The 25264-nt window shown below is 39.8% G+C and overlaps 1 protein-coding gene across 2 annotated transcripts in view; it reads right to left on the bottom strand.

The window, feature by feature from the left end:
• The window catches only part of ADCY2 (adenylate cyclase 2), a 268653-nt gene that overhangs the window by 185543 nt on the left and 57846 nt on the right, over positions 1–25264 (bottom strand). For both annotated transcript variants that reach the window (XM_086609061.1, XM_086609062.1), the window contains exon 3: positions 10988–11149. In XM_086609061.1, the coding sequence (XP_086465187.1) occupies positions 10988–11149 (162 nt within the window). The remainder of the gene's footprint in view (positions 1–10987; positions 11150–25264) is intronic.

Here is a 25264-nt window from a genome sequence, read left to right as displayed (position 1 = left end):
GGGAAGGAAGAAGGGAGGGGAGTTTAGGCAGGTAAATATGAAGTATGCTGTGCCACCCAGCTCCAGGGCCAGAGAACGGCTCCCCTTTGATCAGCAGAGTAGCTGTAGCTCCTAAGAAAAAAAAATATATGTGGCAGAATTTTATGTTACCTTGTTTGCTTCTGGCCTCCACTTGGTTTTGGGGAGCATTAACCAATTCCATCACACACTTCCATGGTGTCTACAACACTGGCACTTGGAGGCTGTAGTTAATAATTAAAAGCCAGGCAGCTCTGAAGCCAGCGCTTTACTGAACAGACTGAGGACCAGTATATGGTAGAAGTGGGCTGAGGCAAGTGAGAAATATCCAAGGACTCATGTGAGCAAGCACTGGCAGGAAGGACAGGAACACCAACTTTGGAAGGTGACTGGAAGAGGCATAACTTCTCCTGCCTCACCAGCAGCTCAGCATCAGGGGGCAGCAGGGGCTCAGAGAACACATAAAAAGATCATATCCTATTGCAGGCATCTCCGAACAGAGAGGGGTTTGAACCAGTGCAACTTTGGGAAGTCAGTAATTTGGGGAGAGTAGCATCTCAGCTGGACTCTGACTTGCCAAAGGCTTCTCTATGCAACAAAAGATGTTTGTGCTCCTGATCTCTCTTATTTCATACTGCACTAAAACTGTCTGACAGGATGAGGAAATGTATCCACATCTTGATAGTGAAAGGCATTTTTCTTCTACTGAGTTCTTGCAAGTAACGTGTAGGGATAGATTGTAACTCTACAAGTACATAATATGACAAAGCATCATGTCTAGAGCAAGCATCTCACCCAGAATTTTATGCTTCAACTGCAATAAGAAGTAATTCACAATAAATTTGACAAATAATACCAACTCATAAAGGTACTATGTAACTGAAAAGGCTAGGCAACGTCTGTGAAAATGGAAAGAAAACAGCAAAACTAACTCTGTTGAAAGAATTAGATTCTTTACTGTAGCAAAATCACCTGGAAGGACAGTATCACAAAATTCTGAATGCATAGTTTAGCCTTTCACTGCTAAGTTATTTACGTTAATGTCAGCCTTAAAAGGATATGGAATACAACTCCCTTGCAAAAGGTATTCTGTACAGTTAGAATTTAGTTGCTGCTCCAGCAACGTTACATGAGAGAGGAAGGTACAGCTGGTACAGCACACTGCTTTCTGTTCTGGTTTAGAAGTACCAGAATTTCCAATCACTTGTTTAGTTGTTTTTCGTTTTTGGAGGTAGAGCAGCCTTAGGATTGAGCATTCTAACACAGACATTTTATAATTTAATAAATATACTAAAGGACTGTGGACTTGTTCATCAAATAGATTTTTATTTTGGAAAATTAAAACTGCTAAAATGAAACTGTAATTTTTAGGATGAGAAATGTAAGCTAACGTAGTATAAGAGTGATAAATAGCAGGTGAAATTTGTTGCTGATAATAATATTAACATAAAAGGAGAGGACACAAAAGGCAGTAAAGCTTCAGAATCAATGCTAACTGGAGATATTTCTATGATTTTTAAAAAAGGAGGCATTTATTATTTATCTTCTGTGCTTTGATGATTTCCTACACATCTCACAGGAACTATTTTCTATGCATTTCTTAGATGCATTTCTTGGGCTGCAGGTAAATGCTGCTTTTGAAAAACCACATGGTTGCCTGCACATGTGATTTCATTTCACTACGGGATTGCAATTTTCAGCCTTTGCTGAATTTTCCATTATATTAAGTATTGCAGGTCTTCTCTTTACAGCCTTAGGGACTTCCTGGAAGGTGCTCACATTCTCCATGTTAATGCTTGAATACTATGAAATGCAATTATGCATTCTCCTACATATCTATACTCTTGTAGGCAAGCGGGCTTTTCATAAGCATATCCAAACTGTGCAGATTGCCTTGAAGAATGAGTAAAACTCAAAGTGTAGTCCAGATTGTAAAATTTAGTTTAAAAAAAACATAGCAGCTGGCATTTCAATACCTGCCTAGATGTAAGCATAAAATCAAGAGTAACGAAACGTGCAATTAGAAAAAATATGGCTACTATATTGTGCTATGCAGGACATAGCATTCCTCTCTTAAATTGGTTTGCAGCTGCTGCACAACGTGGTGAGCCAGAGTGCTGCTGGGGTGGGGAGAATGAAGGGAAAAAGGGGTGAGGGATGGGACAGCAATAGCTGCTGCTACAAGAAATACACTCTCCTTCCTTCAGGAGTAGTTGCTGTCCTCCACCCTTTCAGCAGGGAAAACAGCAACCCACGTCGTGTAACTGTGAAGGAGATAGGAAGAGTTGTTTAAGATGCATTACCTTCATGAATAACCATTCCCCACCTTCTTCAAAAAAAGTTTTTCAAGGAAGAAGGATGCGCTTCTGCCCCTCTACTTTGCTCTCGTGAGACCCCACCTGGAATACTGCATTCAGCTCTGAAGTCCACAACATAAGACGGACATGGAGCTACTGGAGCGAGTCCAGAGGAGGGCCACAAAGATGATCCGAGGGCTGGAGCACCTCTGCTATGAAGACAGGCTGAGAGTTGGGGCTGTTCAGCCTGGAGAAGAGAAGGCTCCGGGGTGATCTTATAGCAGCCTTCCAGTACTTAAAGGGGGACTACAGGAAAGCTGGAGAGGGACTTTTTACAAGGGCATGTAGTAATAAGACAAGGGACAATGGCTTTAAATTAAAAGAGGGTAGATTTAGATTAGATCTAAGGAAGAAATTCTTCACTCTGAGCGTGGTGAGGCACTGGAACAGGTTGCCTAGAGAAACTGTGGATGCCCCATCCCTGGAAGTGTTCAAGGCCAGGTTGGATGAGGCTTTGGGCAACCTGGTGTAGTGGAGGATTTCCCTGCCCCTGGCAGGGGGGCTGGAACTAGATGATCTTTGAGGTTCCTTCCAACCCAAACCATTCTATGATTCTGTGATTCTATGTGCTGGTTTTGGCTGGGGTAGAGTTAATTTTTTGCATAGTAGTTAGTATGAGGCCGTATTTTGGATTTGTGCTGAAAACAGTTTTGATCATGCAGAGATGTTTTTGTTACTGCTGAGCAGTGCTTACACAGAGTCAAGGCCTTTTCTACTTCTCACCCCACCCTACCGATGAGGAGACTGGGAGTGCACAAGAAGCTGGGAGGGGACACAGCTGGGACAGCTGATCCCAGCTGACCAAAGGGATATTCCATACCATATGACATCATGCTCAGCATATAAAACTGAGGGACGAAGAAGGAAGGAGGAGACGTTCAGAGTGTTGGTGTTTTTCTTCCCAAGTAACTGTTACATGTGATGGAGCCCTGCTTTGCTGGAGATGGCTGAACACCTGCCTACTAATGCAAAGTAGTAAATGAATTCCTTGTTTTGCTTTGCTTTGCTTGCACGCATGGCTTTTGCTTTCCCTATTAAACTGCCTTTATCTCAGCCCATGTGTTTTCTCATTTTTACTCTTCCGATTCTCTCCTCCATCCCACTGCAGAGGAATGAGTGAGCGGCTGTGTGGGGTTTAGCTGCTGGCTGGGGTTAAACCACAACAAAGGATAAATTCAACCCATAGCAACAGCTTTTAGCAAGTCAGAACTAAAATTCCTGTGTGCCTTAAGCTTTCATTGTGTAGCTATACAGCCACAGGGGTTATACAATAATGAATGTACTTAAAGACACAGTCTTTCTTTCCAGTTTTTTTTTTTTTAATAAATATTATTTTTTTCTTGTACTGCATGATAACAGCATAAACCAACTTCTATTCTATTTCTGAGCCCTAAAGCTGTACATTTTCTTTTATTAGCCAGTGAACTAATGGTTTTGTATTTGTATTTTGCTGTTATGCCACTCCATTACATAAAACATTTTTTGTAAATATCATGACCTGTTGAAGATGTTAACAGATTAGTTTAAATCAGTGGTGTAAACAAAGGCATATGCCTATATGGTGCATGTTAATTAGAACATCTAAATGTATATTACAGATGCCATATCAAAGTTGCCCGTCTTTGAAAATCCAGTCCACCATCTCATACTGACAATTTTATCTTTTCTAGGAGCTGATGAGATATAGAAGCATAAGAAGCACTATTAACTCTGAATAAGCTAACTGGATCTATGGAAATATTTGTAATTTAGATACAGCATGTGCTTTTAGAGATTTCACTTAAGGATGAATTGCAAACATGGGTTAAGCACCATCTCATGAATCTTGACAGAAATAATCATGTAATTATTGTTAGATTAAGTGATCAAAAGCTGCACACACACACGCCCCTTCACACACAGAGGAGCACGGAGAGATAACAATGGGGTGAAGTTTGAAAAACACTCAGCTACTCCGAGGCTCATCACAGGAGCTACGGGCTACCTGCACAAGCCCAGAGGGGCACAGGCGCACAAAGGCAGGCAAGAATCCAAATTAAGGACTCAGAGGAAGGGACACTTCGCCCAGGTCCCTCTCTGGGCTGCCCCAGGGGACCTTCAGCCTCAGCGACCAGGTGTGACTCCCATCTCCATGGGTCATCAGGAACAGCTCTCCAGATCACCTCTTGGACTAAAGGAGGTCACTGTCCAGGGGCATGGGACATATAATGGATGCAGGGTAATGAAAAACTTCTTATGGGATGTTTAGGGCAGGAACTAAAGGCAGGGAAAAGGAGAGATGGTGGTGGCTTGGAGAGGGACAACAAAACAGGGAGAAAATAGAGGGATAAGGGGATAAAAGGAGTATGTAAACAGGTTACTTGTTCATATGCTGGCCTGGCCATGCCCTGAGCCTGACCACTGTAGTCTGTCCAGTCTTCTCATTAATCTCCATTCTAACTCTTTTTCTCAGTGAGGGACTCTCTAGGCTGTGTAAATGTGTGACTGGGGGTCTGCGTGCAGCAACTGGAGTACAGCCATGGGCCACGGGAGCCCTGTGTCAGTAACTGGAGCGAGTGCAAGTGTGCAAGTGTTTGAGCACTAGCCATGATCAAGCCTGGACCAGCAGGTGGGCAGGTTACGTGCCCTAGGCGACTGCCAGAGAGAAGTCTGTGCGTGTGTGCACAGCTGTGAGCGAGGGAGGCTGGACTCGCAGCTGGAGCAGGGCTGGAACATCCAGGCACCAGCAGCTGGAGAGACTGAGATCCAGGGGCAGCTACTGGGCAGACTGGGCTCCTGAGCCCCGCTGTCGGAGGGATCCACACAGTCCGTGTGCACTGATGTATATTCCACTGACAGACCTTCGTCCTGCGCAGCAGGAGAGGGGAGCAGGATGTGGCCCTCGGTTCTCTTTGTGTTTGTAGGAAGTGCTGCGTGTGTCAGTCTGTGTGGCCAACCACATATTTATGTATGTATGTACGTGTTGTGTACATGTGTACAAACGCAGCGCACTTCTGCCAGATACAGGTCATATCAGACTAACTGGTTTCCTTTGACAAGACATCAATTTTCCAGACAGAAGACACACAGTAGACCTTATTTTTTTAACTTCATAAAAAATCCCACACTGTAGAAAACCCCTTGTTACTCCAGAAAAGAGAGGAAAGACTATAAATGCCATCTGTGGAAGAAGATATACAATGCAAGCCAGAAGACTTGCATTGCTGGTGGGAATCTGGGACAGTCTTGAAGAATTGGTATGGCAAAAGCAGACAGCATATAGGAAGTTTAATGATTTTGATTAGCTTTTTTTTAACAAATTAAGAACAAAATGACCTTTAACAATTGCATCAGCCTATTATGAGATCAGAATGGTTGAGCAGCTGATAATAGTGCAGGAAACCCACAAGTATTTGATTAGAATCAGTTCTGGTTTGGGGAGAAACAGGGTATGTGTTTATAGAAAGGGATGGCAGTGAAATACTTTCCATTTCAGCAATAACTGAAAGGGATGTTAAGTCGCTACAGTCTTCTGAGCCAAGTGCCTTAACATCATAATTAGAGTCATGTTCTCTTGCAGCAGTCCTAACCACCGGGCTCCCAGGAGAAGACAGAACAACATCCTCTGCTTGGCAGTAGGGGATGGTCACTTGGAAAGAGGGGGCAGAGTCCCAGATTCCAGACCGTGTGCCTTGTAAGAGTTAGGATTAAAATTTTCAACAGAAAAAAAACTCACACATACACAGTTACTTTTTTATAAACCGAGACTAGAACACAGGACTCCTTTTACCTTCTCCTTGTCACAGAACCCATAGTTGTGCATTAAACTCCCCACAGAACTGCAATGGGAGACTAACTGGGTATTTTACTGTGGAGTCTGTGTCTCCATGCTGAGCCCTGCAGCACACTAACCCCTTTATAGACCTAGCCCACTATTAGCATTTGGCACTGCTGCAGCTGCTCCTGGCACGTTCCTCTAAAGCTAATGTCCACGTTGCAAGAAAGATGTTGATGAAGCACAAGTAAGGACTCAAAGAAGAACTGTGAAAGTGATGAAAGGCTTAGCTAGTGCAAAAGCAGGCAACTCATTTATTTTACTGACAAAAACGTTATGACGCAAATTCATGATAGTCTAGAAATATTCCCATAGGAGAAACAGAAATTAAATACTATTGGGTCTGCCAGTCTACCAGATGAAAAATGAGATCCAAAAGCTAGATGACAAGGATAGACAAATTCCTACAAGGAAAGAGGAACAAAATTTTAACACTAACAGTCAACAATCACAGAAAAAATATGAAGGCTTGTGGAAGGCTTTTTCTTCTCTCTAAACTAGAGAGGCATGGGTTTGATGGATGGACCACTCGGTGGATAAGGAATTGGCTCAATGGCCGTACTCAGAGAGTAGTGGTCAACGGCTCGATGTCCATGTGGAGACCGGTCACGAGTGGCGTCCCTCAGGGGTCCGTGTTGGGCCCGGCCCTCTTCAACATCTTTGTCGGTGACGTGGACAGTGGCATGGAGTGCACCCTCAGCAAGTTCGCCGATGACACCAAGCTGTGTGGTGCCGTCGACACGCTGGAAGGGAGGGATGCCATCCAGAGGGACCTCGACAGGCTGGAGAGGTGGGCCCGTACCAACCTCATGAAGTTTAACCAGGCCAAGTGCAAGGTCCTACATCTGGGTCATGGCAATCCCAGGCACAAATACAGACTGGGCGGAGAATGGATCGTGAGCAGCCCTGAGGAAAAGGACTTGGGAGTACTGGTGGACAAGAAGCTCAATATGAGCCGGCAGTGTGCTCTTGCGGCCCAGAAGGCCAACCGCATCCTGGGCTGCATCAAGAGGAGCGTGGCCAGCAGGTCGAGGGAGGTGATTCTCCCCCTCTACTCTGCCCTCGTGAGACCTCACTTGGAGTACTGCGTCCAGTTCTGGAGTCCCCAACATAAGAAGGACATGGACCAGTTGGAGAGGGTCCAGAGGAGGGCCACGAAGATGATAAGAGGGCTGGAGCACCTTTCCTATGAGGACAGGCTGAAAGAGTTGGGGCTGTTCAGCCTGGAGAAGAGGAGGCTCCGGGGTGACCTTATAGCGGTCTTCCAGTACCTCAAGGGGGCCTACAGGAAAGATGGGGAGAGGCTGTTCAGGAGGGCCAGTTGTGATAGGACAAGGGGTAATGGTTTTAAAATAGAGGGAGGTAGATTCAGGTTGGATATTAGGAAAAAATTTTTTACCATGAGAGTTGTAGAACACTGGAACAGGTTGCCCAGATCGGTGGTGGATGCTCCATCCCTGGAGACGTTCAAGGCCCGGTTGGATGAGGCCCTGAGCAACCTGATCTAGTTGGAGATATCCCTGTTCCTTGCAGGGGGGTTGGACTAGATGACCTTTGAAGGTCCCTTCCAGCCCTAACCATTCTATGATTCTATGATAAGATCACCTCCATCATTGCCAACTTTTAAACCAACGTGGATTTCCTCCCTCCAAAAGACATACACAGGTCAAACAAGCTAGTTCATGTAACCAGCAGAGAGAGTGTTGAAGAATTCTTTATCCCAGCAGGAGGCTTTTATCTCAGTATCTCTGACTGCAACCAACACTGGTTAATCAAGAGCATGCTAAGCCTTTCAGATTTACTGAAGCCAATTTTGGGTGCAAAATTGTACAGAAGATAAGAACAGGAATGATAAAATCAGTAAGATAGGCTCTGCCCAATCTCTAACACATACTTCTGAACACTGATTTTTTTCTCTACTGATGGACTGAAGGTATGATTAACTTCCAAAATGCTATGGGATACCAACTAGAGACACTGAAAGATGCTGAAAAATTTGAGAGGGTCAAGCAAAGGGCTACCAAAAGCATTATAAGGCAGGAGAACTTGACATAGAAGAAAGACTGAAATAATGGGGTTTGTTGAGCCAAGAGAACAGAAAGCTCAAGAGAAGATTTAATCGATCTTCCAATATCTAGAAAGCAGTTATAAAAGAGATGCAGGTATTCTCTACAGAAGGATACTTGCTATATATAAATGACATATATACTATAATATCTGATGCTTACCTTTAGGTACATTTGTTATACCACTGTCTTTCTGCTTCTTGTGCATACTACTGGTTCCCTATCTGTCTTCTAGAAAAAAATTCCATGCAAGAAGAAAAATACACCATTCATTGCTAACAATGCCATGAATTTTCTTCTGTTTTGTTGAGACAAATCTAAATAATATATGTTTGTCAAAGCTAAGTGTAGCTCCACAAGCCAGATTTACCCTACTTAGCCCTGAATGTGTTTCTCTAAGCTTTCGAATTTCAGTCTGCTGGTAGTTCCTCATCTCTGGGCTTTAGTGATCGAACTATGCAAAGCAGCTTCAGTCCAGGCTTCATCTATATTTATTTATTAAAAATTTAAAAAAAATAGATTCAACAGCATGGCCCTTTTAAATAACTAAATAACTATACTCCAGTATTTCAGCTCTTTTTTTTTTTGCTAATTGCACACACTTATCCTATACCAACTTGAGGTGTATCATTGACAAACATTATTTCTCTTTCCAGTGTAATCGGTATCTCTAATCTAGTCCTTTATTTGTGGTCTCAATTACCAAAAGCAAAGAACACAAAACAAACTTTTTTTTTTTGCTTACACTCCAAAGCATAAATAAGAGTAATCTAAAAGTGTACAGAGGGCAAATGAACTGCAATAGTGGCATTTAGTCCCTTCCACACATTTGTAAGAACACAGTGCACTCAGTACTTTCAGTAACACCCAAACTATTCAGAACATTTAATACATTTTACAAAGAGAGAATAGAAAACTACTAACATCCTGGAAATTAAATGCTCTTAACAAATTTACAGATTGCTCAAAGGCTTCCACTCTTCTTGAATGAAACAGGAAGTTACAGAAGAGATTAAAAGTCTTAGTAATCATAGATCACAGCTCATGATTTACTTCTTTTGATTCTGGAGACATGATGTGTCTAACAACACGTCTTCTGAAAGTACTGTTCTAGATACACTAAATTTTAATAGTCTAGAAAGATAGGCAGGAAAAAATAATAAATTCTGCAAACAGCAACTTTAACTGAAAACACTTCTAGGAAAGGAGTGGCGAACAGTAATACTGTTTTAGCAGCATATCTATGCCCAGAATAAAATCCATAGGTTGACAAAAAAACCAAGAATAACATTCTCCCTGATTTATTCCACTACAATTATCAATAACTGTATTACTGAATTATTAAAACACTACATTGACTGCAGATGACCACAGTCCTTGCTGAACATACAGTACAATCTGGCAACCTATGCAAAAAGCACACAACTAACCCAAATTGGCAAAGAAACATAACCTACTTTTTTCATAATTTAAAATTTCTACAGGGAACTACATCTTAGAACATATTTTGTTTATGGGACTTCAATTTCAATATTCCATAAAGCACAGATCTGCAGCCATATCTGGAAATAAAACGTTATCTTCCTGAATAACAACTTACAAGGCACAACTTAAAATCACTGCAATTTTGAAGTTATACTTTGAGGCACAATGTTTTTCAAAATAAGATTCAAGTAATTTAAAAGGTAAGTAGAAACTATTTGTTTCATTCTTCATGCTATTCACAATAAGCAGCATGGTATCTACCTTTCTTGTTCTACTGGTATGTTTATAAAAATGTACTTACTTTTAAGCTTAAGTGTCATTTTGATGCAAAAGTTAAAATAATTCTGTTTCCCTAAAATGACATAATTATATTTTAAAAATCCATGTATTTGCTTTTCAAAATGAAACCTAAATTTTTCCTTAAAAATATAGATTTCTATCAATGACAGCTGAGATCATCACAGTACTACCACAAAAACGGCAGTATTTCAACATTTAAAAGACCTTCTGCAAAACAGTAAGGAAAAACGATTCCTAACATTTTGATTTTTAAAAATTATTGATCTGCAGTACGTCATGTAGTAAAGCATCAGAGCTGAGTTACAAGCCAAGACCCAACTGCAAACACAGATGGGTTCTCTAAATGTCATAGAGTCCGGAGCCAGCCATTCCCCTTCAATCAAGGGGCTCAGCCAGGAGGAGGCTGTAAAATTCCTTTAAATGGCTGAGAATTACAGGAGGACAGGTCCTACAGCAAGCCTGGAGAGGGCAATGTCTTCACAACAGATCTTTAACCTAGCAGACCTCAGGATAATTAAATCCCTTTTAATATTTTTAATAAAATGCTTTTTTGAGTCAAAGATAACACTGATACCTGAAGAAAATCCTTGGTCTTGGAAGTTAGGCTTTAATGAGGTGAGGAGAGGAGCAATGTGTTTTACATACCAGAGTCGTAATGCATCTACCAGAATACAGCTGCATCAAGTAATTTTTTGAGCAATGTTAGTTTTCACATTGGTAAGTGCTATGTGGCTGTAGATTCTACCACTTAAGTGTGTAACTCAGCAAGACATAACATTACTGACACCCTCATGATTAGAAAGTCACTACCTGTGAATTAAGTCTGTAGCAATACAGAAATGAAGACAGAAATAAGTTTATACTCTCAAGCACCAACTGGGGCACTCCTGGCTCATTTACCAGACTATTCAGTGTGCAATTAATCATTAATTCCACAAAGCACCTACCTGCCAAACCAAGTGTTCCTTTACAACAGCTGTACCTGATAGACAGACGCTCAGCACAATCGTATGAGACGCAGAGGTCAAGACGCTGGCAACTATAGCGTCCCTCATGTTGAAGGGCAGCATGGTATACACCACAAAAATAATGAACAAGAAAAATGATACCTGTGCAAGACAGCAAGACAAAAAAGAAGCATGTCAAACTCACTTTGGAATAACATTCAGAAAGTAGCATTTAATTTTGAACTGTCTTCAGCATAAAGTTACACATCAGTTTTTTACAGGAAAGTCACTGTTAACTACTGCAGAAAATTGATTTAGGAGTAATTCATTTAAGAAAGTGTTGAAAAATTTACATTATATTTGGTTTAAAAAGTGCAGTTTCAAGATACCACTTCATGATTCAAGGACTACACAATACTCCAATTTATTTAATTTTTCAAATTTAACTTGAAATTTATCTTCTCAAATTTTAATTTTATTAACACTGTTTACTGTTAGACTGCAATTCTCCTGGGACTGGTGGATTCTGACTGTGAACTGCATTACAAAACAATTTGCCAAACCCCTCCATAGAGCTCAAAGAATTTGATTCAGAGAGATTTCGTTCATCTCGATGCCCTAAAAATTCATGATTTAACATAACATGACATTATGCAAAAAAATCCAAGTTCAGCCAAGTATTTTGGTTTAATAAGAATATACTTCATGTGTATCTACACAACATATGTTGAATTCCATTAAAACACTACATTTTAAGCTAATACATTTATTTAAACTTAAAAACTTACTCGGAAAATCACAGCCCATAAGCACAGTTTACTGCTAGCTTCTTACAAAAGAGTACCAGCATCCACACTAACTTTATAGTAGAGACTCTCCAAATGCACAGCCCAACCCATAACAGCAAGAAGGATTCCTTCACTGTACATAGAAAAGATTATATATTTGATGGTATGCATATGTTCCAAACTCCACCACATATCTGAGAAAGCGTAACTAGTGGAACTAGGACACAGATTTTGCGCTCTTAAATAGGCAAATCTGCAAATGTGCCAGCCTGCATACAATTACATCCCTGCGTAAGCCTTTCCATCAGTTTCAGTTAACTTACAAGCCTATTCAACATCTAACAGTCGTACACACACAGTATTTACCTCATAAAAGGTATCAGATCAGCAATCATAATTTGCTGTTCACTTCTTTTATTGACAGTTTGTTTTCCTCATGTCTGCATGTGATGATTCCATAGTCAAAACTGAACCCTAATGTAAGTGTACCTACAAAACACTGGAGGCGTTCTACTTCATCATGGAGAAAAGAACTGGATGGAGAAGGAAGTCCACTTCTGTTCTCTACTCATCTTTCTCCGATTCCTCCATTAAGATTAATCCAACTCCTTCCTGATCACTCATAGTCTTTTTGATGCTGCCCAACCACCCTTTATGCTCACAGAGTCAAAAAGTTCAATGGCATGAAACGAAACGCAACTGCAAAGAATGTGAAAGGTAATAAGAAAATCAAGTAAAATTAGGCAAAGGAAAAACTTTGCTTCTCTACTTTTCCAATCTACCAGCTCATAGCACAAGGAAACAGAGTGTTTGACATCTGTTTAGTTTTAGTGCTCCCTGAAAGTTTTAACTGGTAAAACCAACAGCAAAGAAAAGGGTGTACAAACTTGGACTAGATAAGACCAGGGTATATGTAAGTATGATGTTTTCAAATTGTCCTGGCCAGGTAAAAATCAACTGTGGCACTGAGAGAACTAACTGCCTCAAAACTTGGGAAAGATGTAAACAGTTCTGGCAAGCTAGAAAAGGGAAACACAGCATGTGTCTTTGAAAGGCTGGGAAAAAGGCTAAGGAATTAAAAACTGGTAACAGACCAAATAATAAAACAATTCATAATCAAGAGTTCAGAAAGTTACGAAAAATGTACAGCAAATGTGATTTTGCTGAGAACAAATTATGTTAGAGCAATCTCATCTTCCTCTGTCATGGTAACAGTCATCAGGGTAGGGGGAAAACCTGAATAATGAGCTTGGCAGCAACAAGGGATGTGAAAGGTCCTCTGGTATAGGCATAAGATGAACGGATGCCAGAGGCAAAATACCTTATCAGCATCTAAGATCAGCTGCCTAAGATACGTTTCCAGTTAAAAACTGTTTTGAAGAAGAATCCTGGACCCTAGTCCTGGAAGAAGGATTTCAAATGCCTTCAGTCTCAGTGACAGTTCATGAAAACAGGGGTTTGTTGTTTCTAAGCTTAGCTTTCTAATTGACTAGAGGGAAGATGGCACTTACATATTTGTGAGAATTTTATGACTAGAAAATAAAAAAATTATCTGTAGGACTTGCATATTTTCTGTGCTTGAATATGGTTTGACTTTCTAGCCAGACTAAATGATCCACTTCAGTTGTGAGGTACATGCTAGGTACTTACTAAAAGTCATTAGTGGATAGAAGATATAATATGATGCTGTTGCTTTTCAACTTTGACAAAAACCAGACTACTAAGCATGTAAAAAAAGATTTTGGTATATTGCAATGCTTCTAGTGGTATGCAGCTGTATCAGCTCTCAATTTGTTACACTGCTGTAAACAAGTATCCTTTCTTGAAGGAATCTCACTACTTTCCTTGGTCAAAATAATTGACGAGAATTTCAACCTTCCACAACTACAAACAGAGAGAGTTTTTAGTAGTTTCAACGCCTCTTGACACTACATATTCAGACCTCAAATTCTCTGTTATTCAACAACAAACAGGCTGAGTCGGACTGGAACTGTGTTAAAGAACAGTTGATAACAAATTGACCTGTCAATTTTCATATTCACATCTTGAAATTTGGGTCTGAGAATGCTGTTGCAAAGCAGGAGAGGTATCAGAGGCATCTAAGACAGAAACTCTCATCTAAAATGCACGTAGGAATGGCTCATGTCAACAGGTCTTGATTCTTGGCCACACGCTTTTCCTCTTATTTGCAGTAATGGTCTAATGACCCAAGGAGTTGAGAGATCTGTTTATCACAGAGGTGCCTTTTTTATTTAACCACAGCTAAAGAATATTCTTCTCAAGTACCCTGAAATGAGATGCTTCTACCCTCCATCTTGATAGCAGACATATGTAGGCAGCTGGGGATCTTCCAACATATTTCAAAATGTTGCTATATTTAAGTTTGGTACTGTAGAAGATGGTACTTAAAGGCTTCTCGGTAGGGTGGTTCTTCAGGTAGAAATCAGAGACAAGATTTCTGGACTGAGTCACAGTCAGCAGAATGGACCGTGGTCCTTGACCCTTTTCATGATCTTTTTGTAAGAATTAGCAGAATATTGCTGGTATAAACATTAAAGAGCAGTGCTGCCCAGCTCTGAAGGACCACACTATCCCATTGCAAGAGTTGCTAATGCGTGTCACTGCATGTCTGCACTCGGTGTCTGTGCCCATCAGAAAACACAGTATTATTTACAGTGCACTATTTTTGACACTATTAAAAGCAGCCTGTTCCACCGAAGTGTGCCATAACCACAAAGCCTGTCGCTGTGTTGAAACTGTTTTGGAAGCAATCTTTGACGTGAGTCATCACTACAACTGCCTAGTCGAAACAGACTTTTTGTCCTGATCTGAACTTCAATTGGTTTAGGAATTTGATTCTCAGAGACTTTTTGATGACCTTATGTTATCCATACCTTGCAGGTGGGAAGCATTTAAGCATTGCTGGTATTGTATCATAGCACTTAGCATTCACTTTTGGTTAACACTGGTGTAACATCTCACAAAGAAGTATGTGGCTTTCCTGCTTTGATTGAGGGGCATCCAGGACTCTTACCCATCACCTTGACCATCATTGCTTAGCAAACTCTGAGTGCGTTTGCTGCTCTGAATATCTCGTCTCCCACACTTCAGTAGTGCCACATTTCCATCGACTATGTAAGCAGTTCTTTCCACAGCGATTTAAAGGATGATGAGCTGTCATAGTGTGGCTGTCTATATGGTGTGTAACAGCCTATTTTTCTACAGATTTTGTGCAGCTGCTTTCAGAAGGGCAGGGAAACTTCTCATACAGATTGCTGTAGTGATGTAATTAGAGAGACTTGGACACCAAATGGTATAATGACGGCATGGTGTGGGATATTGTTGGTGATCACGACCACTCACAAACACTCATTCTTGTTACAGAACACAACATAAAACTATACCAGTAAGCGTCATTATGGATCTTGGAAAATGGAAAGATTTTGGCGGTACAGGATAGAGAAGTAATTCCTTCTTTAAATCAAGCCCATTGTGAGTATTTTTTATTACGGCATTTTTGTCCCAGCATCTCCAGATGTGTATTGGCTACTTCAGCCTCTGACCTGTACTGGTGACTGTGATCTAGGAGAACTGGTATGAAGTTGATATTACTTGGAGGTTCGCAGATGTTGCTGTTGGAAAGGTCACTGGTTTGGGCTGTGATGACACAAACTGCAGTGCGCTCAACCCATGGACTCAATTATTTTTGGAACCTGGGGACCCAACCTGTTCTCAGAAACTTTGTCTCCCTGTTGCTGCCAGTTTCTTCTCTAAGTGGCGTTGCCACTCTGAAGGGTATCTGGAGTAGAAATTTTAACATATTTTACACACTAAAAATGTCTTTCCTAGCATATAGGGTACCACAGGGGATGTTGCTTTTCACATCGAGAACAACTGTACAAAAAGATGCTCATCATTCATTTCATACAAACTATGTTCCAACAATGACACAATTTCCCAGCTAGATAGTCTTTTTAAGATTGTGTTAAATGGTTAATCATAACTGGCTTGGCATATGCAAAAATCACTCAACTTAATGCTACTCTGACCAGAATTTCCCCTTAAGGAGCATGAGATCTTGGCACTGAAGCAGCCATGAAAATATAAACGTGCTGTTTCAGTATGAGTTAGGGGAAAGCACTGTTTTGGACACAGACAACAGCAATGAGGCAACAGCTAATAAAATATCTGTACTTCTTTGGGACAACTTACGCACAAGTGTAATGACAGCAAAACTCTTGGGAAAATAGTGCCAGTGTAATCAAAAAAGACCATGCTCCCATAATTAAACTGTTAGAATACAAATATTCACACCAAGTGGGCCAACCCATTACAGGAGCTCTTTTAGAGGTTTTCCAAGATCAGCCTACTTTTTTTTTTTTTTAAGGAAAATTTTTTTTTTAGAAAAATTTTTTTGAGTAAAAATTCATCAGGTAATTAAAGAATTTTCCCTTGGAAAGACACTTGGATTACAGCTACTGATTTCAAATGTTGTCCATGTACATAATAGCACAAAAGAAGATATCCTAGTTTTTCTACAAACATAACTGGATTCTGTAACATAATTGGCAGTATCTACTAATCTTACAAAATGGTTACAAATACTATATTTATGATATAATAAAATATATATACTAAGGTGTGACAAGGATCCAAGCTATAAACTGCATGTTAAAACTTTGTGTAGATAAAGGTTGCAAATATGTAAATATCTTTGCCATCCTACTTTTTCTGAATTCCACACCTCAAATCTTCAGACTCAGACTTTTAAAAGCCGGGACATGTTTGAAGAACAAAATATGCTACCCGCATGAACCAAAAAATTCACTGAGTTCTAAAACCACCTTCTGTTGTGAGTCATCTAAAAAAAGGCTTAAATTATGAAAGCATTGGATAAGGTGAAGGTGGAACTGTTGTTCACCAAATCCTGCAACACTAGAACAAAAGGGCACCCAAAACTAGTAGAAGATTGATTTAAAACAGATTAAAAGAAAGTACATCTTTACATAGCAGAAAGTGACTTCCTTGAACTTGCTGCCACAGGAGGTCACAATGTACTAGCAGGTTCAAAAAGACATTAAAAAAATTCATGGACACCTTGTCCATAAACCAATAATAAAAAGATAGGGCAGGGATGTACTCTTTGACATTGCTAACCCACTGTGGAGGCTGGCAAGGTAGGAAGGGTACAGACCACAAAAAGTGATCAAGATTATGTGTTGACTTTTAATAGCAGTTTCTTTTGGCATTCTTGGAGACAGAATACTGCGCTAGATGGACCATGGTCTGACCCTGCAGGAAGTTTCCTGTGTTCTTATGTTAAGAGTCAAATGCACTTTGAAGAAAAAGAGAGAAGGGAGGGGAGGGTAGGGGAAGGGAGGGGAGAGGGAGAGGGAGAGGGAGAGGGAGAGGGAGAGGGAGAGGGAGAGGGAGAGGGAGAGGGAGAGGGGGAGAGGGAGAGAGGGAGAGAGGGAGAGAGGGAGAGGAAAGAACTTATGACTCGGTATTGTCCTGACTTTAAAATAAAGCAAGGTAATTCAGAACAAGAACTGATGTCCAAGCAGACTATGGAGAGGAAGTACTGTAGAATTATCTACTAGTTGGAAGGGAATTATGAGAGCAAATTTCAACTTTCAGCAACAACATAATAAAATATACAAGAAGCTAAGTTTTAATTTATACAAAACCAATGTTTTTCAAGTGTTAGATATATCATAAGCATCAAGAATAAAATCAAAAAGGAAGAATTTGCTTGTGATTTACTCAACAAACTTATGTCCACAAGAAATTATTGCTTCACTCATTTTTACTAAACATAAATGTTTATTTTCCAATGATTATCATAGAGGCAGTAAACAGCCCTATAAATCATGCCTTGTTCTTGATCACAGAGAACTCTCAAACTAATAATTCCTTTCTTTTGTGCAGAGGTCTGGGTTTAAATGTCACCAGGAAACAAGCATTCATTACAGCTTCTGCCAAAAAATTAACCACAACCATAAGCAAAATAGAGTAGGATAAAAGCAAGTTGACTGCAGGAAAAAGGATATTTTAAAATAACTGTGCAATAAGAGACCTTCCAACGTGCTGCTAAAGTCACAGATTAAAAAGACAATAAGATGAAAGACTCCAGAAAAGGAAGGAAAATTCTCATTTGAAATAATCAAGATATAATCTGATTGCTTACTGGTTACTGTGTGATTGCTTTCTGTGTCACAGAATCTTTTCTTTCACTGAACTGCATCAGCAAAAGGCACATAGGATCGAGAAGGAGTGACCTAAGGACCATCAGCAGTGACCCGATGATCCATAAAAATGTTTAGTTCTTCCCACTACAGAAAGAAGGGGCTGAGTTACCATCATCTCTAACAGCTTTGAGATTATTCCTGAACACACTGAGAAAAGAAAGAACTTGGTTCACTCCGTAACTCCCATTTGTACTATCATTCTCTTCCTCACTTATTTCTCCTCTTTCTGCTTTATCTCATTGGTCTTGTTTCAACCACAGTGTAGTCTAATCAGTCAAGAGGACAGATTTGCCTGTTACAACGCTGACAGGTCCCTGCAAGCAGAAAGGCAAATTCACAAAGCACTATACAGCCCAACAATGACACGTGTTCGCAATGAGTTGACTCTCTGACTGGATCAGATGACAACGAGCTATGCTTTTGGTTTTTTCAGTGATGAGACAGGTGAAAAGCACCAGAGAGGAAGAATACATCTTTCATCCTTGTTATTCCTCCCTATAAATATTAAGATCAGAAACCTACAACAGCAGTAATAATTCCTGAATATCGCAGTTAGCATTTTCTCTAAAAGAGATGGTTGTCACCCACTTTAATGCCACCTTAATAATTTCTGTCTACAGCCAGCGGGAAAGGGATCAGAGTATGTTGTTAAAATCAAAGTCTTGTCTTCTCATGCCACAGTAAAAGTAAAACCAGACATATTTAACTTTGTCTAAGCCCATGCTGCATCCTCTTCAGAACAATGCTACATAGCAACATACAATTCTGAAGAAAATTGCAATTAAATTAATGTATCTTGAAAGTAGAAAATCAAGAGATCCAAACGATTATACATTATATGTAAACAGGCTGAAGTCCAAAGCAATAAAAAACAATTTCACTTGGACTATTAGGGAGCTAATTTTACAACACTCAAGCACTTGTGTCTGAAATGGAAAAGGAGTCTAATGACAACATATATTGGAAGCATTTTCAAAGTTGCCTTAAGAATGAAGAAACATACATAACTGGGAAAGAAGCATAAATTGCATAAATACCTAACCTGGCTAGAAAGGACGTGAAAGTACATGTTAAAATATGCATGCTGGCACATACACAGAAAATATGAACAATTACAGCAACTAGTTTAAATCAAAATTACAATAAGTAAGGGCAGAAGATGAGTACACAACATTTCAGAAGATCCAAGGTGGTTTTTCTGCATGTTAGGCATGAAAGAAGTCTAACAGTGAATTTGATCGACTATTTTAAGAGAATGTAAAACTTATTTATAATAAAGCAAAAGCAGAACCACTCAATAAAAATATCTGTTCTCTATTAAGGGAAAAGATAAATTATATATTTACATCACGCTAAAGAATAATCGTGGTACAGTTTTCTGTTCCAAAATACTAGGTCACAAGTACTTTGCCACAGACACTATTGCCGAGACATTTTTAAACAGCAGGTCCAATAAACTATGCTCAAGCATCTTATAAGAGCTCTGGATTATGTATGTGAACTTTCAGTACCTCCTAAACACCAGGATAATTGCAGAATACTGGAGGCAAAACGGATTGGTAAAAAGTAAAAATAGGAAGCGAAAACCAGCAAATAAATGGTCAGTTTTCACACTGAAGGGTCCATGTTGGAGGACTCAGAGAATTTATTCAATGTCTTCCTGAATGTTTTGTAAAAAGGAGTAGAAGAGTGATGTGGCAATGTTTGATGGGTTTTTAATATTCACGGTATGCAAAAGCAACACATGGGAAAAGCTGCAGAAGTGCCTCACACTACTGTGACTGGCACTACTACTAGTGAGCCATAAAATAGGAGATGAAATCCAACACTGATAAATGCAAAATAGCAGGCATGGGGAAAACAACTTTACCTGAACATTTACAAAAGAATGCCTCACCTCAGTTACTACAACTTCAGAAAAAGATAAGGGAGTCACTGTGAACAATTCTGAAAAAACAAATTATAGCAGTGTCTGAAAAGGCAAGTAAAAGGGCAGCAATCATTAGGAAAAGAATAGAGAATCAAGCATCACGATGACATTGTATGTCATCGTTCTCGCCATTTAAAAAAAATCCAAAAACCAAACTCCCACACTGATAACATTCCCCTGAGCCTTCTCTTCTCCAGGCTGGCTGAGTAGCTCCAGGTCTCAGCTTCTCCTCAAATGAAAGGTGTTCCAGTCCCTCAGTCATCTTTGTGACTCTTCACTAGACTCACTCCAGTAAGTCTATATTTTTCTTGTACTGAGGAGCTCAGGACCAGACCAGCACTCCAGATTTGGCATCACCAGTACTGAATAGTGGGGAAGGATCACCTCCATCGACCTGCTGGCAAGGCTCTTCCTAATGTAGCCCAGGGCATGACCATGCGATCAGGTCCAGCAACATATCACCCAAAACCCTGAAGAATAAGCCCTGACAGATGTATGCTTTTGACATACTGACCTACGGGAACTTTGCAATCATCAGAGTAGCCTTAACAACACACTGAGAAGCCCTGGAAATCTTCTGTTTGTGGTTATCAGAACTCATCAAGAGCAATGCTTGAAAGTGAAGGGAAAAGGAGGGCTCATGGTGAGAAACCAAAATGTAGTACAGCTCAGCAGAGTAACTGCAGCTCTGTGTGCTGAGGTCCACCAGACATTTCAGAGAACAAAAAGTACCCAGGGTATGGAGGAACCCAGCAACTTCCCAGGGAAGGAGAGCATGCCTCATCCTGATCTTATCTACTATACAGCAGGAGCATGCAGATGGTAACACTCAGAAGAGCAGTCACTCCCCCTACAGAGGAGGAGGCCTCTTTTCCTTGAGACATCCAAGGGTCGGCAAAGGACAAAACCCCTGGTGAGCTGACATGTGCTGTGGCAGGTGCCAGAACGAGGGGAAAATAACCAGAAGAGTCATAAAGGGTCATGGTTGGGGTATATCTGGTAGAAAAAATTAGAATAGTGAGGAGCTTAAACAAAGGAAACTTGAATTTCCTTTGCACAGATCAATAGTGCACAGATCAATAGCATCATTTATAACAGCTCAAGACAGGATCTGCTGCAAAGGAAAGACGTGGTATTTTGAAATGACGGAGCAGCATGACTCCATTTACAGAAACCTGATAACCTGAATGGTTGGCTTTTTTCAAAATATGTTTTTCCCTAAGCAAATATTTTTGAGCAAACTGGAGAAGAAACACAAGGAACTGCCAAGGAAAGGAGGCTCTCAATGAGTGCCATGAAATACTGTGACTGTGTACAGAGTGGTAGTAGCACAATGTTAATAGAAAGGAAGGAAACAGATTTCTTCTTCAGGAGAGTCGCCAAATATAACACCTCCTTGGAAAATGTTATTAATCATAGAAACAACATGCCTGGAAGTGTATGATATCAGAAGAGTGGACAAAACCATGTTAAAATAATCTAAATTTCGAGAGAAAAAAAAAAACAAGGAAAAATTCAAAGCATTTAATTGTCATGAGGCTAAGACAGGTTCTGTAGCACTTTCTCAAAAATCTGTGCTATCCCACTGCAACACCTGCTGTTCCCAAAGGTTTTAAAATCATCTGCTAATGCATTCCCAAAGACTTTAATACAGGGTAAGATTACTACTTTGGTTGTTGCACAATGCTTTTGGGATCTCAGCCTTTCGTATCGCTCAGAGATTCCTATTTGCAACCCTGGCTGTTACGCCCATGGGCCTGCATGTGCCAACGCAAACGGCGTTGCTGTGGTGGGTTCTCATGAAAAAGGATTGTGACTAGTGTGGGCATCATCCCTTTTTCCCTCTTTTCCCTTTCTTCAGTTGTGATTTTTGGATTACATTAGGAGACCTAAAGCATGCAGACAGCTTAACAGCCAAGCAGCACACAGCACCTGTCCCTGATACATGCAGGAACAATCATCTGGGAGTTTGAGCAGGTCCTGAGGAAAACCATATAGTCACTATGGGAAAAGCATGACAGGGAGAACTACCCATTGCACTAGAGAGGACATACAGGGAAGAAGGATGCTTGTCTGGGGTCCCCCTGATGCTTCTCCTCCCAGCTGGCCACCAGGGAGAGTTTGTCCTTTCCCTTTTCTATTTTGTTTGTGTTTCTTCACCACTGGAGTCAATGCATGCCATCAGCTACAAACCCTGCCAATAAATCTTTATGCATGTGAACTTGTCCCTACAACCTTTACACGACATCGTCCTTCATTTCAACTTTTGAAAACCACAAAGTAATTTCCGGCTTCAGAAAGCAGTGAGGTTTCGATAGCCACCAAGAGTACAACTTCTACCTGAACCCTGGGGAGCAACAGTGCTAGCAACCTGGATGCTGCTTCCTTAGGAAGAAAGTACTGCTGTTGTGAAAGAGGCAGCCCAGGCTTCCTTTCCCCTTTCACTCCAGACAAACCTTTTGGCAGGGCAAAAGGCCCAGGTGAGAGATGCAAAGGTTGAACATTAATGTAGGAATGGATATGTGTACCAAACCTAGTAGTTGTAATAATAATAATAAAAAATAATAATAACAATCATAATCTCTTTTCCAGTTTTGACATGTAAAAATTGCATGTATTTTACTCACAACACTTCCCCAAGCAAAACAGAAAGTGGGAGAGGGCATTCATACATTTATTTCCCACTGCCCGATTTTTCAAACAGCCCTTTTTAGGAATACTAATTCCTACTAGATTCATGGATACAGATTAAAGCTGTTTCTTCTCTTATAGGGATTTAATTTCAATTGGAATTCAAGAAAAAGATGTGGATAAAATAATTTAATGGCATGCTGTGATAATGCAGATAGGCCTTTCACTTGAGAAGAAAGTCTCTCAGAGGTTTGGTCTTTTTTAAATAAAGACTGAAAGAAGAAAGAAGATTAAACTGGAGAGAAGTTACACAGAAATTATACAAAAGCTTGAATTTAACGTGACAGCCAAGCAGATTCACCATTAGCACAGTCATCTCAACCTCCTCTCATTGCCTGCCTGTGTACTGTTCAAGGTCAAATGCTTTTCTCAGCCCAGGGTTTTCACTATGAGATTCTTTTCCTCCTAAAACCAAACGTAGTTGTTCTAATGGAGCTGATTTTTGCAGATTTCTTTTGGAACTGCAAGCATAGTGATGTGGAAATCAATCAAAAAATGGTAATACAGATCATGTCTTTGTCACTGAGAAATTCTCAGATGTATTTTACATGCACAAACACACACTTTGTTATGGACATGAGAAATATAATCCTTGTCATTTCTGTATATAAATAAATAATTATGAACTGATATTACTTTAATGTAACATCTGTATTTAAAACAGTATTATGTAAAATTTAAAGTAATTTTGCAATAGAGAGCAGCAGTGAAGCATATCCTCAGGCTGGGTGAATCTTACTAATCTAGATAATCATGATTTTAAATACAGAGTCCTTCACACTCTTAATATTATAATTATTTTTATAAAGTGTTTATTGATTTAATGAATAATGTAGGCCCAGATACTCACGGACTAGTGATCTGATTTCATGTGCAAATCTTAATTGTAGCTATCTTCTAATTACAAAGAGATTCATTATGTAGCTGTAGTTTTCAGTTAAATGTGGTAGACTAAACTAATCCCAGCAGGATGAATACAGAGAAAAAGTTATTTTAGTCTGTTTTAACAAACATAGGGTCTCATGTATCTCTGTGTTTCAAATATTAAAATTAGTCAATAACTAATTTACATGTTATTTTGCAGAAGGTTCCAGCCATTGCTTGCTGAAAAAATTATGTTAGTTTCACACCTTCCTTTTCACACCTTTCACACCACAAAGCTTTTTCTCCTCAAAGGTTCTTGGTGGAACAATTTGTCTGGAATTTGAGTCCCCAAAGGAAATAACAGCATACTCAACATCCCAGAAAATAAGTTACAACTTTCCAGGAATCAGAATAGCACCTTTTTACAGTGAAATGTGTCTAGGCAGTGTATACCACACACATCACAGGAAAGTTTATCTGAATTAAACAATGTTTGGCATGTTTCTCCACTTAATAGAATAATAGAGTAATTTAGGTTGGAAGGGACCACTGGATGTCATCCAGTCTAACCTCCTGGCTGGTCTCAAAAATAGATCAAGTTCAGATTACTTCATATAATGGGCACAGATTATGAATTATTGCTGTCTACCAAAACTGTATGTGCTTTTATACAGTGATGAGTTAATTAAAAGAAAAGCTTTAAACAGAGAAATATAGCATAAAAATCTGAACTGTTGATTATTTTTTCTTATAGTGGGAAATAATATTTGTATTATTGATTTTGCAGGTGAACAGAACAAGGCAATTCCCCCGGAATGAGAGGAACACTTTTCATCTCTTTTTTGACATACCCAATTCAAAATCACTGTCGAAGCCAGACCCCCAAATCCAGTTGAGTTCCTGATCTTAGTACATACACGTGGAAGAAAACAACTGCCAAAATTAGAAGAGTCACAAAGTGTTAAAAAATAAATGGTCACATCCCATCTCAATTATGCCACACTCTCACTCAATGGAACTGCACAACTTTGCCCATGAAAAATAGCTGGAAAATAAAGGCAAGAATTTCCAGATACATTGGGAGTGCAATGACAAAAGAGAGAATCCAACAGAAACATGAAATACAAATGCGCTCCTTGTAGTTGTTACAACAATACAGTAGTGATCTTCTCTCTTATTTTGCTATCTGATTGTTCACATGCATAAAAATAGATGGAATCACACAGACATCCTCATTAACGGATATGGCCAAATGCTACCTCCTAATAAATATTTGTGGATCATCCTGTAGAAATCAATGGAAACTATGCATGGCTTGTAGAAGAAGAATACAGTCATAAGATGATCTTCTCAATATATTTCTGAGGAGACTGGCCAGCTACAAAGGAATGCTCTACACCAAATCCAAAGTCACTGCTGTAAGTAAACGAAAAAATATGCCATGCACTTCAGAAACAGCTAAATTTCACACCACCTCCATGACAGCTGAAGTTAAAAAATCTATTATTGCAGTCAATTAATTTGAATAAGCCAGAGAAATAAACTAAGGTTTAAACTAAGCATATGTCCTGCATGCTCCATTTCTTTCTCAGGCAGCCTATCCAGAGGACTAACACACTACCATCACCAACAAACCTATACCAACATATTTTCTGACACAAACTAAGCTGCCTCATTTCCTCTGTCTGAATGGATTCAGCTGCCTGATCAGCGATACTGAGGAATCTTACAACACCCAGTCTGAAGGAAGCTTCAT

Source organism: Tauraco erythrolophus, chromosome 3 (genome assembly GCF_009769465.1).
Source record: "Tauraco erythrolophus isolate bTauEry1 chromosome 3, bTauEry1.pri, whole genome shotgun sequence".
Classification (NCBI taxonomy): Eukaryota; Metazoa; Chordata; class Aves; order Musophagiformes; family Musophagidae; genus Tauraco; species Tauraco erythrolophus.
Note: the sequence above shows the minus strand (reverse complement) of the source record. Positions and strands in the feature narration are given on the sequence as shown.